The sequence below is a fragment of the Plodia interpunctella genome, chromosome 5, assembly GCF_027563975.2.
Source record: "Plodia interpunctella isolate USDA-ARS_2022_Savannah chromosome 5, ilPloInte3.2, whole genome shotgun sequence".
Taxonomy (NCBI): Eukaryota; Metazoa; Arthropoda; class Insecta; order Lepidoptera; family Pyralidae; genus Plodia; species Plodia interpunctella.
The window spans coordinates 8215558-8227352 of record NC_071298.1 but is presented as its reverse complement, the minus strand read 5'-3'; the positions used below and the strand labels follow the sequence as shown (position 1 = coordinate 8227352).

The window sequence follows — 11795 nt, the reverse complement described above, 5'->3', positions numbered from 1 at the left end:
GTGATCTTCCAACGTGGTGTATAAGCATCGACCAATGTTTCTAACCTGAGTTCTTGATTTTGTAAACCTTTTTTTATTTAATTTTTAAAGGGTAGAATAGAGTTGAATATAATTTCAATTAGTACTCATAACATACATGACCAATTTATACAGCAAAAATATAAGTAATCAATCAGAAAATAAAGGTTTTAATTGTTATTTGCTTATTCATCTCATCCCTTATCCCATTTGAATTGGAGTCGCGTGTCCTCGTACACCTGCGAGAGAACTCGCTATTCCAGGTCGTCATGACGTTTAACGAAATAACTATATCAACGTATATCAGGCTATGTACTGACATAGCCTGATATACGGTAATATTAGTTCTACTCATTGATGAATTAAGCGTGTGATCTTGACTGCAAGATCACACGCTTAATTCATCAATGAGTCATTTTAATCTAGGTTCGATTGCATCTCCGTCGTCAACTGGCAGCAAGTACTTGAGATTGTGAATCATGCGGTTGTTATTTATTTCATCGTCCATTCTTGAATACAATTTACACTAATACAATTGTGTGTTAAAACGTAGTCCAATTACGAGAATAAATGTAAAAATATTTAAAGTTTTAATTTTTTTAGGAATAATCTATTAAACTTTAAAAGCAAATAATAAGATCGTTTCTTATTCGCTTTTATAAAATATGTTACATATTACATGTTATTTATTATATAAAAAAGGAAAAAACACATTATAAAATGAATAAGACCAGAAATATGTACATACATACATGATCTCAATTTCTTCGATAATGCTCATATAACGGTATTTACGATATTAATTTTCTTTAGCTGATTACAACTTTATTAATCACCATTCCTTTGCTAGACGCTTTTTACAAGCCCTTTGTTGCTATCGTTTCGTTACATGTATTATGTATCAGTTATAATAATAATTTCCGTATTGAATAGCAATTCTGTAAGATACAGTTACGTCAACACTCCATTCACGGAAGATATAAATCACCTAATATGTATAGATTAAGCTCCGTACGAAAGCAGATTCTAATACACTACTGTTAGAGGATAGGGACATACATTTGAAATGGATTTTTAAGCCTTTTGATATTACAGAAGAAACGAAACTGGAAAAAAATTACAAATGAAAATAGAAATAGGTACGCCGACAGAGTTGCACAGCGGCTATTTCATTAAAATAATTATACTTACGATTAGATTACATCCACTGTATAAAAAACCCCTTCCCGCTGTCTGTTTGTCCCTATGTGTGATTCAAATCTTTAAAACTACGCAACGGATTTTGATGCGGGTTTTTTTAAATAGATAGTGTGATTCCTGAGGCAGTTTTAGGTGTGTGAATTATTATGATTTTACCCGAGACAGACCGCTAGTATTTTATGAATACCCAGTTAACTTGACTTCTGTACTTCCGGTAGGGAAATGGTTACGGCCGACTTCGTCTGAAAGATTTTACATTTTGCGGGATCAGCGGCGAAGCTGTAGTTGATTGATAGATGGTAATGTATGTTATGAGGTTTAAATATTAAGATGAATTCAGCAGCGCTTATGAATGAGGGAATATATTTTAGGTGATGGATGACGGGTAGGGGCGTTCACCCTCGCCGGGTCTTCGACCGGCCGAGTTTTAGACAGCTGATCGTAGGCATGGCCCACGCGTGTCACATGCAGTGACTCTGTTCCCAGGACATTCCATTTATAAACAACATTATTCATAGATTAATGTAGCAATCTATGATGTTTTCTCCGATCTGGTCTATGAATAATGTTATTTATAAATTGTATTTTTTCAATTTCTTTACACGTATACGTGCGTTAAAATTTCATACAATATTGCTGTGCTTGTGTTTCATACGAGTAGGTGTGCACGGGCCTCAATACATTTGAAGTTATGCTATTCGACGTTAGATGGCAGCACAAATCGTATCCATAGATATGGAAGTCGTTGTATAGGAACTTTTTATCAAATAAACATATTTGAATTGCGCTGTACTGTACCCATTGATTTAATAAGTACTTCGTTGTACGGAGTACTTATTAAATTAACCTACTTAAGTACCTACTAATTCCATGACTGTACCCGTCCGACATATTATAGCTTGTCTTTGAAGTAATTTTACACAATTACTGTACAGTTTATAATCTAGCAAGATCAACAAAAAGGCAAGATAGATTATGAAATAATAGTGTTTATAATTTTACGGCGACATCCCATACAGCAAACAGACGAACACCTGATTCTGGCAAAGAACATGTAATGGTTCTATGCTATGTCCATAATACCTACATTGATAACATATTTATCATTGAAAATAATTTCTCTATGCTCAGGTGTAATTTTAAAATAATAACAATTAATAAGAATTGTCATTTTAAAAAAGTAACTATGACTTTATTGTGACTGTTTTATATTAAAATTTGTGTAATGCGATTTTTTTTCTAAATTGCTGTAGATTTTGAAATTTTTGAACCTTAGAATAACCAACGACCTAAGATTATAATATTTGTTTCAATCATAAATAATTGTATTGTTTTACTGTCGAATACACGATGGTTTATGAGAAGTATGGCCCGGAGTCGAGTGTTGAGGAGCGCACCCAGCGTCGTCTGGAGATCGTGTTCGCGCGGCAAGTGCGCGAGAAACAGACGTTTATGGACGATCTCAAACAATACAGGAAACAAAGGGATAGGCAAATATTCAGAAGTATTAAAAGGGAAGTAGGACCGACCTGGTATCACGCACTCAGCGTACCTCAAAGAGACGCCTTAGATACGTTAGAAGCTGGCATTTACCAAGACCTACTAGAAGGGAGGCCAGTGAGAACTTCTCGCATTCTGAAAATAATTGGCATTTTACCTCGGCCTACGGCGAATGATCTCATGACTTGTGTTTACATGGGACGCCATGATCCAAAAGAAATGTTCGCATATCTTTTTCTTTTAACTTATGGTCACTCCATTGACGGAAAAAAATTTTCTTATGAGCTAACTGCTAAACTTATGCTATCGAGTATACTGTATTTAGGATTAAATAATTTGATCTCTTTGCTACGGGCGAGATTTCGTCCAGTGGTTAAAGAGAAACCAAAGCCTGTTAAGCCAAAAAAGAAACCCCAAGAAACTTTAGCGTCTCCATATTTACAAAAAATGGTTGCGGTACTTTACGAGCCACCAAGGCGGAAACCCTCCCGCCCCGCGCCTCTACCTAACTTAGATGACCTTAACGAGCCGTTTGAAGAAGAACCACCTATACCGAAGCCTCCAGCTCTTCCTGCTCCACCACCACCGCCGCCCAAGAGGTTGCCACGGTCTTATTGCGATAAACTTGCAGGTTTTTCTCGTATAGAACCATATTCATCAGTCACAGCTACGACGACGTTGAAAACTATTACACAATCAAAAAGCAAGCTGCGTGGATCAAAATTATCTCTTACTGAAGTGAAAAAAAGTTATGGAATGGGTATGGCAGGTAATAAAAAGGGTGGTCGAAGAAAAAAACCTGTTGCACCAAGTACTGGCATGTGGAATGCTCAGTACACTATCAGCGGTGTCTCTTATATACACGGTAAATCAGTGTTTATACTAAGTACAGTTTCAATACTACCCTCTCTCGGATATTTAATTCACGGCGGGTACAGATATTTAAATGGAGAATACATTAATATACACTGTGGGTTCTGCGCTAAACCGCCTCCGCCAAAACCTGACCCTTGCGATTGTCTTAAGAAATGGAACAACTCTGTCATTGAATATGTTAAAAATACGAAATGCTATTGCGATCATAATTTCGATTATGGAAATGAAGGCACTTTTCCACCAGAAGAATTGCCATATTTTCAGAAACCTACTCGTCATATTCCATATCAATTTAATTACCAAACTATATTCAACACACACGATAAACAACTTTTTGTGGAAAAAGAATTTAAAAAAGTTTGGGATACTGAAAGTTTGCTGCATGTGAACGATGATACAGTAGCAGATAAAAAGGTTAAAAAGACAAAGAAAGCAAAAAGATCATCGACTACTTGCTTGGGAGAAAATCCCAAGCCTGAAGACTATTTAAGATGTGCATTAAGACTAATGAGGCGCGTCAATGTAGCAGCCCGTTTACCAGATATACACTTAGCTCCAGAGTTGAGAGAATGGATGCGAAAACGCATCTACGGTCCATATACTCAATCAGAAAGACAGGAAAAGATACGGACAAGCAGCGTATACTGGCAGTTGCTCGATGCTATGGCTACAAAAGGATTTGGGCACATTTCACCGCCCCAAGATCCTCGGTATGCAGGACATACAAACTGGTCATTTAAACAAAAATTAAATGAAAAGTTTAGATTGTTCATGAAACGATACCGACTGGCTTTGTTTAGATCTCAAGCTAAATTATCAAATTTAATGTGGGCTACGATGTTCCAAGCTGCCTTTCCAGACAAAAAATTTAGGGAAATATTTTTCTCGTATTTATATGCGCGTATGGAAGATTTGATGCTTATGCATCCATACTCGAGGAGAGAAGCACAAGAGAGAAAAGATGTCCTGCGAAATAATCGCTATTGTTGCATTCCTGATGGCATAGAACCGGACGAAGGATAAAATTAATACGAGACATAACTCAATGTTTTCATGATTTGATATGATGACGATTAAATATTATGATGATGATTAAATATTATCGACTATCGTATGCTGTTGTAGGTCTTTGCATTTTTTAAGGTTTTACTATCTTAAGGGATTCGTAGCCGAACGGCTAAAAACACGGGGGCTAAATCCATACATAGAACTGTAATTAACTGGCAGGGCCTAGTGGAATAGCTCATCGTAGAGCTCGTACAGGATGTCTTTATAGATAGGTCTTTAAAATGGTTAAACCCATTTTTTAAAAGTAAATAACTAGAAAGATCCAAGGTGGTGTGAAATATGTGTCCGTTTGTGAAAAATCTACTGATAATTTAGATTCTTACTACAAAATTTGGTCAAAATGAAACAATGTTCCGCGTACATGTACATAACAGATCTATTTGATATCGGACCTTTACGGATATATAATGTTCGCTATACATTGTTGCGAAACAGTTCGCTGATATTGATGGATTCGGCATACATTGCTGGTTTTTCGTTGCGGTAAATAAAGGCCTCAAACAAACTACCGCTTACGCTGTTGCGATGTCGATGATAGTGTGTGCTGTCATAAGAGATAACGGAACGTACGAGAGGTTCCATTCATTGATTTGTAGAAAATAAAACTAAAAAATACATAAGTCCATAATTTAATGTGATAAGTATAACATTATACCTACGCGAGTATATTTACATTTTCACGGTAACAACTAAGTTGTTGTGAATTGCAGAAAAAAAGATTTCGATTCGTCCAATCATTAAACATCTTTACATTGCCATACAAATCCTCTATAATACTCCACAGGTATTAAAAATATTGTATTCATACCACATATACTGTTTTAAAGACTAAGAATATTATTATACAAGTCTTACTTATTATTACATAAAATTATAACATTTTATTTTAAAATACAACACTAAAGGCTACAGTTGTAGTGGTTTTGAGTATTCCACTACAACTCTAGACTATGGGATATTCAATTGTCTTTGGTATTATTGCTACAGAAAACAAACATGACGCGAACAATCAAACCGTTAATTATATTATTATACGAATACTGATACAAAACGGAACATTAATGTAATTTAAAGCATTTTTAATATTTAAACTAATGAAACAAAGTAACAAAGTTAAAGATAAATGGCAAAACAATTGTGATTCTGTTTACAATGTTAAAATTAATATAAAACCTCACCAATCAATAACCTTTCATTAGAAACATTTAAATAACTAATGCAAATATTTGCAAATCTTTGTCCTGACGAGTGTTTGTTTTGATTATATTATTGTATATTTTAAGGAGACTTTCAAAGTTTAAATAAATACATGAAACAAAACAAAGTACATATTTTTACGTGAACATATATAAAACAATGCCAATTATTTATATTACAAAAACGAGTTCTTGTGCGTAAGACTGTGGCGTAACACAAAACAAGGTAATTTCGTTTTTTTTCTTCTACGAAACAGGATCTGCCTACCTACGTTTTACTGTTTATTATTATATAGGTACGTATACTAATGACGAAACCGAACATTGAGACCGAACATTAGTTAATTTCGTAAAAAAATATCAAGTAAGTAAAATTTTTAACACTAAAGTTGTCTGAGGCCCGTAGTTTTTATTGTTCATCCGGGCCTAAAATATATCGGTTTCCCGGCACTGTTAAATCTGTAGTTCTTGATGTGAGTGTGGGGAGGGATGGGAGTTATTGTGTGAGGGGGGGTGTGCGGGTGCGGGGTGGGGGGCGCGCTGCTGCAGGTGCACTAGAGCTGACAGCAGCCGGGTGTTGGCTTCGTCTAGCGCGGCGATGCGATGCTCTTGCGCTTCGATCACTCGCTGCTTGTGTGAAAGAGCGGCCGCCATCTTGCGTTGCTCGCGTCGTAGTTCCTCCTCAACACATATCAACCTGAAAATTCATATTGATTAATATATTATTGATACCTCTAAATCTAAAACACAACGAAATGTGCTATGAATATGTATTATATTTTTAATACATTCAAAAAACATGCCTGGATATGATAGCCTTCATTTTTGCATCTGTGTGATCCTGTCCAGGTTCGGCCGGTAACCGCCCACGCAACAGTTCTACTGAACACTTCAGCCTTTCAATTTCTCTTTCGTACTGTAAAAAAACATATTAAAATTTAATTAGTACTACGGGTGAGGGTATGAATATTCGTATTGACAAAAAATACACATATTCAATTTCGTATTGACAAAAAATACACATGAATTAAGGGCGATTTACAAGGAATGGCGGTAAAAGATATAAAAAAAGAACTGAAAAATTTATATTCTATCAAATAATCACCTGTTCTATTGTTCTTTGATGTTTGGAGGCGCGTCTTCTACCTGTTGTACTATACAAGGTGTCCTCCATATCATCAGAGCTGTCTGTAAGTTCCCGCGCAGACTCGAGACTGAGCCTCCGCTGCAGTTTGTCGCGGCCTCCTATTTCCCTCTCACTCCGCATCGCAGCTCTGTCGTTCGCCTCGCTCGATTGTGACTCTCTATTGAACACTGTCTGAGGAGAGTCTCTTCTTTCTCTGACTCCATAATAGTCTTGATGCCTTTCCAAGTCTTCATTCAATCTACTGCTTGACATCTTCGCACCAGAGTATGTTCTATCTAAAGGATAATTTGTCTCTGGAATCTTATTTTCAGAAAGAGAATATTTCTCAGGAGAGTTCTTCGAGTTTTCCATATTGTAAAGCGCTTTCTGGCTTCTTGATATTTGCAATCGGTACATCTCTTTATTAACCTCTTCCACGTTGGAATCAGATCTGCTCATCGGATACCCGGAATCTGTAGATATGTGATGCGGTTTACTCTCATATAATGATTCTCCTCTTTGGCCGAAATGTTTTAAATTTAGTTGATTTTGATTTGTGGAATAAGAGAGCATAGGATTCGTTCTAGGCATTCGCGTCTTGCTACTCTTCCGTAGACTGGGCGAATTGCTCGATGATTCGTCATCCCTTGTGCGCGGGGAGTGACTATGGTTGCTCATTTGGTACACGTCTTCATAATTACAATTATCTCTGGTGAGTTTTCGGTGGGTATTGTTGCGGTTCTGTTGGTCGTCGTTGAAGTTAGTGGAACCTTCTTCAGAATTTGTTTCCACATTGTCTGTGCTCAAGCCCTCCTCATCTATTGATGAACTGGATGAGCCGCAAGGACAACGTTTAGAGTTTCTGTTGTCATTTCTCTTTTTCTCCTGAGCTTGTCGATTGTCTTCCATATTGTATACGGGGTTGGTAAAAACTAACGGCGCAATTTTTGAATTAATATTAGAGTTTGACTGTGAATTATTATCTGCCGTTGTAAAGTTTTGAATTCCATACTTTTGAATATCGTAATCAATTTTTTGTTGCACTGGACTCTTTGGGTAAAATTTGTCATTTTTGTTATCATAATACTGTTTATCTCTCTGTTTTTGGTAATTCAGTTGCGAGTAGCGACTCATGGGTTGACCGCCATTTTCATATGCTTGGTGTAGATGTGCGGTGTTTTCGATGGGACTAGAGCTTTGGCTATAGGTTGCGATACTTTGGTATCCAGAACTTGCAACATTAGACAATCCACTAATAGAAACATTAGATCCGTTGCTAGTGTAGTTAGTTTTATTTCCATTTACGATATTATTATTATTCGATTTAGATTGAGCCAAATTCTTCTTATTCATGAGTTTATCGTCAACAATATCTGAATCATCAGCGTATTTTAACAAATCGGATAGTTCTTCTAAAGTGGCAGTTTCCTTTATGATGTTCTGCATATCCTTGACAGAGTAATTGTGATTGATACTGTCGCTGCTTGGGGATCTCTCCGTGCTGTTATAGTTTGAGTTGTGGTAATGCGTCTGCTGATTGTAATTATTGGGTTTGTATCGGTCTTGAAATCGCCGTTCCAAGCTTTCACTGATCCCATTGCTGATGCCTTTGGGATATTGGTCAGAACCGAAACCAATCTGTAATACCTTCGGGTTAACGCAATGTTCTTGGCTATTGTACTGGGAACTATACCGATCAGGGTTCACATTTTGATTTGAGCCATATCCATTTCTGGGCAGTGTTGCTGATCGTAAGTTAAAACTGGGTGATTTGGATACAGCCACATATGAGTTTTTGTACTTTGATTCTTCGGCGTTTGACTTAGATGGACTAATGTTAAACTGGACACCATTTTTATTCATAATAGGCGAACTGTGAGCGAAGTTACTGTTTATTTGGCCATTCGTTGGAGTTTCTACGTTGGTAGGTTTTGCAGGCGTTGAATTACAAGTTGGATCGTTAAATCTAGAAACAAATAATACATGAAACTTCAATCGGCCTACGTATACGTAAGTTTATATAAGCTTTAATGACAAATAGTTATGATATAATTTATTCAAGAAAACATAATTTATATATGTTTATCTTTAAAATTATGAAAAATAATGTTTTTTCTTTTTGGAGTGCAATTATAAAATTTGTAAAGCATTCCAGAAAATAATTTAGCTTACCTAAATATGTTATCTGTAATCTGCGTTGGAGGTCCCAAATCGTTGCTCACTAACCTTTTGCTCAGTTCATCTAGGATATCAGATAATGGATCTAATTCCTGGAAAGAAAGGAATTCACATTACTAAATGCAGTATTTGTGTCTGTAAAATTTTATGAAAAGCTCATGTTTCAACTTCTAAAAATAAAAATTGATTCGTGCCCAAGTCCTGTTTATCCATACTAATATTATAAAGAGAAAATATTTGTATTTTTATTTATAATGAATAACCTCAAAAACGACTGGGCCGATTTTAATAATATTTGGCACACAGATATTTGATAAATTTGGAAAAAGTAGCCTATGTCACTGTGTGTGACATTGGTTACTTTTTTAATTACGGTTTTACCCGAGCGTAATAAACATTATTATTGTTAAGTCTTCTGTATATATATAATCATCAGTCATCATAATAACCTTTTTATTTTTTTACGTCGTCTAAGCATAACAGTTTTTTCTTTAATGATAAATCTCGAATGAAGTTTGGATCAAAGCGCACCTGTATCCTATTAGGCGGCAGTTTCGGCAGACTGTCGACCAGCAGGCCGTGCAGCGTGGCGAGCTGCTTGCCGATGTCCACGTGCGGCGCCCACTCGGGGTCCGCGTCCACGGCCGCCGCCTGCGGGCTCTCCGACCCGGCCGAGTTGCGGTTGCTGCCCTCGTGCTGCGCTTGAGGCTGAGGCTGCTGGTGTTGCTGCTGTTGGTCTTGCGGTCGCGTCTGTAGGGAAATATGTAAAATAAGTACAGTAAACAACTATAGGCTCTTTGACAAATATATCACGTTACTCTTGCCTTCCAAACAATTATAACGACGAAGGAGTAATGGAAAATGACTTACAGATATAGCTCTCAGAAAAGCCTTCATGTTTGGTGCCTCTTGCTCCAGGAAGTCGTTGAGGAATTCCATAAATGCCTCTTTGCCTTGGAATCGAGTGAAGTTTGCCAAAGTCTGCAGTGTTTTCGCAACTAACGTCAGGTTGCGCGCCGCGCGCTCGTTCGGGTATTCTAGAAAAAAATCGACAACGTGTGTCATTTAGATTTTACATATTTTAAAGTTGAATCGATGAAATAATATAATAATCACCTTAAAGATAATATGCCTATTTTGTGTAAGTGGATATAGGTTGAGTATACTTACCATGTGTGATTCCAAAGAGACTAGGAGATAAGATAGCTGGGCAGAGGAACCGAAGGAATATAGAAGCGCTTATCAAGTTGTCGGATATGTCTTCTCGTCCCATTGAGATAAGCCTACAACAAAATATTATAGACAAATTAAACAAAGCATGAATAAAATTGTAAATACAAAATGGATTGTTTTGTTTGATGCTCTGAGTATGCTAATCACCAGCCAGCTCTTTATCTAAATCTTTACCACATAAGCTTTACACAAAGCAGTGAGATAGACAATTAGCTCTTAGTCATGATTTTTTGACATTTTGTTTCTTAGTTACTTTGCTGATTGGGTAACTTGATCTAGAAAGCTAAAACATCAATTTTGAGTAAGAAAAAGAGAACATAAAAAATATATGCCAAACTAAGTATATATATTTAGACTCTTAGAAGTAAGTCTTAAGTCTAAATATATATATTTAGACTCTTAGACGTAATTATTTATGTACTATTAAATTAGAACATGCCTCTCGCGGAAGGTAGCGAAGCAATCCCTGAGTGGGGGCGGGAACCTCGGCGCCGAGGAAGCAATAGACCTCCAGGCGAGAGTGACCGCATCGCGCAGAGCCGTCTGCTGCCTGCGGAGAGCCGCACCCGACCCCGCGCGCAGCGGGTCCACCTCGCACTCCGCCGCGCCCGGGCCTGCTGCTGCAGACACTGCTTCGCCAAGTGTGTCCTGTAATTTTCAAATATGTCATTTTTGACACAGTTCTGTGCCCTCCCAACAAGAGTGTAGGGCCGAGTTCACCTTCAAAGACCCGACGTGTGAGGACTGAGTCTGTACTTTTGTACTTCCTCGATTTCTTGCAGAGCGAGTGATCCATTCGGACGTGAATCTCTAATCCTTAACTCCAAAAACTAGTTGGGCACGTAGACGAGGTTAGGAGTGCGGGGCAGTGCAAGCAAGGTTTTTAAAAAATGACATTTTAATCACAAGCTTTTATTAACCTGTAGATACTGGTCCCCAACGAGCTTGAGATACGCCTCCATACTCTTGGTGGCGAGCGAGTTCCCGCGGAAAGTGAGCGAGTGGTCGCCGGTGCGGCGCACGTCCAGCGCCACCACGTCGGCCAAGTAGCGCGGCGCGTGCCCCGCGCCCGCCATGCACAGCACCAGTGCGCATCCAATGTCTTCTTTCGCTTTTACCCCTGTAAATCAAAGAGGAGAGTTATTTGAGCAAGTCTGTGAAAGGCTCTTCGAATTCTTTATCCCTTACTGAGCAGATAAAGCAACCAGTGATGAAACTCGGGAGGCCACATTTAGCTGTATGGCGGGCTTCTTGGTGGAATTGAAATAGTGATAGATTGCTAGCCTATGGCCTATGAGAAGAATCTCCAGTTTATAGCCCTTTGATTAATCTCTACAATCTGCACGGGAGGAGAATCTACTGGCACATTCTGGGCTTTTCTTTTGTTTTGTGCCAAATGT

The 11795-nt window shown here is 37.8% G+C and overlaps 2 protein-coding genes across 17 annotated transcripts in view; one reads left to right on the top strand and one right to left on the bottom strand.

Annotated features, from left to right (window-relative positions):
• The first annotated feature begins 2393 nt into the window (after window positions 1–2393).
• On the top strand, window positions 2394–6021 carry LOC128670017 (uncharacterized protein). The gene has a single exon (XM_053745359.1). It carries the CDS (start codon window positions 2569–2571, stop codon window positions 4615–4617), a length of 2049 nt encoding a protein of 682 aa, XP_053601334.1. The 5' UTR covers window positions 2394–2568; the 3' UTR covers window positions 4618–6021.
• The window catches only part of raskol, a 118850-nt gene continuing 112330 nt past the window's right edge, over window positions 5276–11795 (bottom strand). For all 16 annotated transcript variants that reach the window (XM_053745348.1, XM_053745349.1, XM_053745342.1 and 13 more), the window contains 9 exons: window positions 11316–11515; window positions 10835–11043; window positions 10333–10445; window positions 10033–10199; window positions 9694–9912; window positions 9157–9254; window positions 6964–8950; window positions 6662–6774; window positions 5276–6555 (listed from right to left, as the gene is read on the bottom strand). In XM_053745348.1, coding sequence (XP_053601323.1) covers window positions 6312–6555; window positions 6662–6774; window positions 6964–8950; window positions 9157–9254; window positions 9694–9912; window positions 10033–10199; window positions 10333–10445; window positions 10835–11043; window positions 11316–11515 — 3350 coding nt within the window. In that variant the 3' untranslated portion in view covers window positions 5276–6311. The remainder of the gene's footprint in view (window positions 6556–6661; window positions 6775–6963; window positions 8951–9156; window positions 9255–9693; window positions 9913–10032; window positions 10200–10332; window positions 10446–10834; window positions 11044–11315; window positions 11516–11795) is intronic.

Coding starts and splice junctions, on each gene's coding strand:
- LOC128670017 (XM_053745359.1), top strand. CDS start 2,569: ATGGTTTATGAGAAGTATGGCCCGGAGTCGAGTGTTGAGGAGCGCACC.